General features: G+C 43.0%; 1 protein-coding gene across 1 annotated transcript; it reads left to right on the top strand.

Annotated features, from left to right (window-relative positions):
- Positions 1-51: 51 nt before the first annotated feature.
- LOC107277219 (annexin Gh1) lies at positions 52-2091 on the top strand. Its single transcript, XM_015755335.2, has 4 exons — positions 52-238; positions 571-719; positions 829-1047; positions 1124-2091. The coding sequence occupies exons 1-4, from the start codon at positions 169-171 to the stop codon at positions 1709-1711; spliced, it is 1026 nt and encodes a 341-aa protein (XP_015610821.1). The 5' UTR covers positions 52-168; the 3' UTR covers positions 1712-2091.
- Positions 2092-6030: the final 3939 nt, after the last annotated feature.

Consider the following 6030-nt stretch of genomic DNA (forward strand, 5'->3'; position numbering starts at 1 on the left):
CCCTTTTGCTTTTGCTCATCGCTTTTAGAAGGCGAAATTCCAAAGCGTGTCTAGCCCTGAAATGTATAAATCCTACTCGCGTCTCGCTTGCGATTAATTCACCATCGATCGCTTTTGAGTTCAGTGGTAGTAGCTGATAAGTTGTGTTCTTCTAATTCCCTGATCAAAATGGCCTCGATTAGAGATTTTGCCAAGAGATATGAAGCTGACTGCAGACACCTCAACCAATTCTTTTCTGGTACATATCAACTGATGATATCAGCACCGCCATCTTGTCTCATGCTAGCATCAAGAACAGTTCATCAGTTTCTTTTTTCAGAGATTTGAACAGTTTATCAGAACAATCTGTTTACATTTTATTCTGTATCAATTTCTGTTTCACTGCACTGTTCAATGTTCATACATGTTTCTGCCATACGTTTTCTTTCTAACACGACTCAAACATGGTGTCATGTCACTGACATCTCCAAATCCGTAATTTAACCCTTTGTTAACCTTTTTTTGACAAATCTCTGTTAGCTTCATTCCTTGCCAGAGATTAACCACGATTGATTATCACAAAATCTGCAGGAAATGTTTCCCCGAACAATGCGAGACCGGTCCTGGAGATCTTCACCGCAAGGAGCAGCCAGGAGATGAAGCAAATCTGCAGGGCTTACAGCAGCATGTATCGCCAAGATCTCATCCAGCTACTGTCGCAGCAGAAGACCACCTTTGCAGTAATCCCAGCTTCTGATCCTCTTGTGTCAAAACATATTTCAATCTTGTCTGGTTCGATCGCCATCGTGCGCCATGCTAGCTGATGCACGCAAAAAATTAATGGTGCAGAGGGTGGCGTGCCTCAGAGCTAGCGAGCCGTGCGTCCGCGACGCAGACATCGCCAGGGACGCGCTGTTCGGGCGGCGGATCGACGGCGACGTGCTCGTCGAGGTCGTGTGCACGCGGCCCTCCGGCGAGGTCGCGCTGATCAGGCAGGCGTACCAGGCCCGGTACAGCGCCAGCCTCGAACGCGACGTCTCGTCGAGGACAAGCGGCAGCCTCAACGAGGTGAGAGCTGCGCCGATCGCTTGATCAGATTCCGTTTATCTCGTGTTCGATCGATTGGTGTGTGTATGTTTGATAGGTTCTTCTCGCGTTCTTGGGATCGAGCGGGAGCGGCTACCATGGCGGCCGGGTGGACGCGACGATGGCGATGTGCGACGCCAAGACGCTGTACGAGGCGGTGGAGATCAGCGCGGCGCGGGTGGACCAGAGGAGCGTCCTGCAGCTGCTGCGCCACCGGAGCGGCGACCAGCTCAGGGCGGTGCTCGCGTCGTACAGGCGGCTGTACGGGCAGGAGCTCGCGCGGGCGCTGAAGAGGAAGGACGGCGACACCAGCGGCGGCGGCGGTGGCCGGCGAGGCGAGTCGTCGTCGTTCCCGGGCATCCTCCGCGCGGCGCTGCGGTGCGCGCAGCTCCCCGAGAGGCACTTCGCGAGGGCGGTGCGCGCGGCGCTGGAGCGCGGCGAGGGAGGCGCTGGTGCGGACCGTCGTGACGCGCGCGGGCGTCGACGTGCGCCGCGTCAACCAGGCGTTCGCGGCCAAGACCGGGTGGACGCTGGAGAGCGTCGTCCGGAACGAGTTCGGCAGCGGCGGCACCGGGAAGTCGGACGACGGCTTGACCGGCGACTTGCTCGTGGAGTTGCTCAAGTTGGCCTGAGGACAAGAGATTGAGATTTTCTGCAGTTACTGTACCGTGCCTTTGTCACTAACATACGGGTCCGATGATCTTCGAGCCCACATATCAGTGATAAAGGCACGGTGCAGTCGACTGCACATGATCATAATCCGAGGAGAGATTGAGATCCTCTACAGTTATTGCACCGTGTTTTTGTCACTGACATGAAGTCCACCCTCACTAGCGGGCACCAAGCCTCTTGTCTCTCGAGCCGTCAGATGATCGATCAGCTGCGAGGATCCATCACAATCTTCCATTCTTCCTGCATGTAGTGGAGATTGCAACTGATACATCTCACGTTTGTCAAGAGTTAGATTTGTTACTGTATTTTGGTGATAAATATAATGAAATAATGAGGCGAAGAATTATACTGTTATGTACACACAGCTATACATGCAAACCACATCAATGTTCACACCAGCTACAGTTGACAACCATTTACAACTGCTGCAACCACAGCAGCTGTGGCTGGAGGCCTGAACACACTCTATGAGTGTGCCTCTAAAACAAGCATAAATAGATTGTTTTTCCCTATTAAGTTTATGTTCAAAAAAAATAGAGATATCTCTCCAAAATGACAATGGTTTGTTATGCTTAAGGCTATCACTGGATTTAGTGGAGCTACATGCACAGGTGTAAATATTTTATGTTTAAGGTAAAGGTTTGGTGCAACTTGTAAAACTTTTAAACCATCAATTTTGTATTAGAATAAATTAATTATATCATGATAGTTCTTTCAAGACAAATATACCCATACCATTCCTTTTATTCTTTTTAAAGCTAATTAAACATTTGATAACATTGAGTAGTTAAAGTTTTAGAAGTTTGACCAAATATATCCTAATCATCAAATGTTTATAATTGGAGAGAGAGGAAGGGGGAGGAGAAAGAAACATGGATGTTAAGCTTAATATCAACCATGATTGCTATCTCACGCGTACGCGCCAGCTTGCCAGCTGTGCCCGCCTCCTAGCGCTCTTTCTTTTTTTCTGATTTTCTTTCCTATTTTTCTGTTACACGTTTATCCCATATCACGGAAAAAAGTTTCTTTTTTTATTTTTCTTTTCTTTTCTGGAAACTATCATGTGTGTTTCTTTTTCCTTTTTTTCTGACTAAAACAAACTTTTAAGTAAGATTTGAAATCTTCTCAACTTATATTCGAAAATTTTCAATTCAAGATTTAAAAGCTTAAACATATATTTAAAATCATTCAATATAGATTTGAAAATTTTCAAGTTTGAAAACTTTTAAGTAAAGATTGAAATCTTTCAACTTAGATTTGAAAATTTTCAAGTCAAGATTGAAAACTTTCAACTAAGATTTAAAAACTTTCAACTCAGATTTGAAAACTTCCAAGTTTAAATTTGAAACTTTAAACTTAGACTCGAAAACTTTCAGCTCGGATTTGAAAATTTTTAAATCAAGATTTAAAACTTTCAATTCGGATTTGAAAACTTTCAACTGAAGATTTGAAACTTTTAACTCAAATTTAAAAACTTTCAAGTCAAAATTCAAAATATTCAACTTAAATTTTTAAAACTTTCAACTCAAATTCAAAACCTTGAACTGAAATTGGAGGTGAAATATTCAATTTATAAAATATAGCATGAAAAAAATCGCACAAGCACGTGAAGAAAATATGGGGAGCGATTAAAAAAAGCGTAAACCGGAAAAAAAAGCGAAAAAAAGGAAAAACTCTCAGGCTATCGCGTCTGCGCGTGCGTGGGCCTTGGCGGCGTCGTACCGGGGCTAGCCCGTGCGTGGGCTTTGGCAGCGTCTGCGCCGGCAACGCGGTTGCGCTAATTAGTTGCGCCCTATCAACTCGTAGCCTTGATAAAATAAAATTTTGCTACATGAGGATGAAGAAAAGAAAAGAAAGATAATATAGGTTATATTGTTAGATTAATAATTAGAGTCTTCTTTGTAGAAGCTAGGTATTTTGTTGAAGAGAGTGACTGGAAGGAAATTCATATGGTGAACCATGTAAACAATCATTCAACGTGCTAATTTCCAATTGCATTTATTTATTTATACGAAGGCATTGTTTGATTGTTACAAAAGATCTGTTTATAACTTCAGGTTTAGAAAAAAAATGTTACCACCCTAATCCCTTGTAAATTGTGTTCAGCTACTATTTTTGGAGTTCTTTTAGTGTTGGGTTTGGTTTACACTTTGGTGTTCGCCATAGATACAAATTTGCGCTAGATCCACCATTGCATATAGTCACCACAGTTTAAATATGTAATTGTAATCTTCACAGTAAAATGAAATGTTTAAATTTGAAGGATACTAAATTGATACTAAGCTAGTATCAACTTAGATCCTATTTGGCACAACTCCAAATCCCATATCCATTGAATGTAAAAAAAAAATCCCATATCCACACTAGATCTGGAGTTTGAAAGTTAAGCTACAATGGTTTAAAGTTTCTCTAAAATAGGAACAAAATAATTCATCCAAATGTTATCAATGCAGTCATGACTCTATATCCATAGATTTCTATGACTAAATACTCAACTCCAAATGGATTTGGTCCTATGTCAAAAAGGACCTTAATGAAATAGATGCCCAAATTGAATCCAAGAGAACTTAAACTTGAGGTGGTGGAGAACAGAAATGAACCTCTCACCAAGTTTTATAATGGAAACATGAGGGAATATACAAACTATCGGTGGTAGCAATTAGCAAATAAATGATGCATATGCAGGGTAGGAAACTTCATTAACTCCATACGAAACTTGTGTTTATAAAGAAAACATTTAGTTGTACGCAACTATGGAATTTTCATAATGTTTTCATAGTTATGAGGAAACATGAGGAAAATTGCAAAATATTTGTGGTAGCAGATAAACACATGCATACTAGGGAAATTCATTAACTCCATGAGCAGTGCATCCCCTATAAAGAAAACATTTAATTTCATATAACGGGTTTTATAAATGTTAATTAGTAGCTTGAATTTTTTGTTGCGAAACTGAGCTCGATGGTAACACAATTTAAAAAAGAACTACAATTATCAGTACTGAATATATGTAAAAAGATGTTTACTCCTAAAGAGGGGCATTTAACTATTTGCCACATTTAAGATGTGGTAATTAAAGATTTGCCACTCGTAGTTTATGACGTATGGGTGTTTTCTACAAGTGGCAATTAAGGATCTTACAAGTGACTTGTAAGAGTGATAAATAGTTAAATATCTCCTAAAGAAAAGCGCGAGAAGATGGAAACAACGGAAATGCTAATATGCATGCAAGGGCAAGCTGAGCAAGTTGCGAGAATGGGGCACCCTATTTCCGGCCATGGCCATCTTCTTATCTATTATATCCTCTCATACCCCCAACCAACCACATGCCCACATCGGGGAAGAAGCGACAAGAAATTGAGACGACGGCGTTGCACACTGTACCACCACTACTTGGCGCCAACAACCTCCTAAAAAACGCTAGTGAGCTTGACCTTTACATTGCCAATGATCCTTGTCATCAACACCATGCCTTTCCTCCACATTCCTCATCCTATCCCCACTCCCACAGCCAACGACGTCACCTTTATCATCTGGTTGCACAACCGCCTACCCTAACTAGTTGGCGGTTGTGCTTGTGTTCCCCGGTTGCTAACCCTACCCTCCGCCCTCTCTCGATCCCCGCGGCTTCAATAGCGTCGCCTAAGCCTCACTGCCCACCCATGACTACTACCTTCCTAGCTATTCTTAGCCTAGAAACTTAAAACCCCTCTTCCTCTTTCCAACGCTCCTTCCCTCGCTTATCTCACTCCATAACCCTAATCCATCGAGAAACTAAAATAGGTGGTAGCACCATATACGTTCCGATATACGAAACCCATGATCTCTATTCTACTCCTCCCAAATTTTCCATCCTAAAACGTGATGAACATGCATCCTAATTAAGAGCCTGTTTGGTACAGCTCTAACTCCTAAATATTGCTCTAGGAGTTGAGTCTGGAGTGGAGTTGTGGAGCTGCCTAAACTCAGCTCCACAACTCTAGTATATTTTGTTAGAGAGCTCCACCCAACTCCACTCCCAGTTTTGGTGGATTTGATTAAGCTCCAGCTCCAGAAGGGGTAGAGCTAGAGTTGGAGCTGTGCTAAACAGTCCCTAAAATCCCCCAAAAAGAGCTCAAAACATTTTCATCACTCGCCTACAATCTACAGTCAATCACACACCCCCGTCTCCCCCACTGACGCGTGGGCCCGGAGGCAGCTCCTGTGGGCCCCACCCAAAATCCCTCTCCCCCTATTCCCGCTTCATTAATAAATGCCCCTCCTTTTCTCTCTCTCTCTCCTCACACCGAGCAC

Source organism: Oryza sativa, chromosome 9 (genome assembly GCF_034140825.1).
Source record: "Oryza sativa Japonica Group chromosome 9, ASM3414082v1".
NCBI lineage: Eukaryota > Viridiplantae > Streptophyta > Magnoliopsida > Poales > Poaceae > Oryza > Oryza sativa.

Coding starts and splice junctions, on each gene's coding strand:
- LOC107277219 (XM_015755335.2), top strand. CDS start 169: ATGGCCTCGATTAGAGATTTTGCCAAGAGATATGAAGCTGACTGCAGA. Junction 720..828: donor AGCAGAAGACCACCTTTGCA/GTAATCCCAGCT, acceptor TTAATGGTGCAG/AGGGTGGCGTGCCTCAGAGC. Junction 1,048..1,123: donor CAAGCGGCAGCCTCAACGAG/GTGAGAGCTGCG, acceptor TATGTTTGATAG/GTTCTTCTCGCGTTCTTGGG.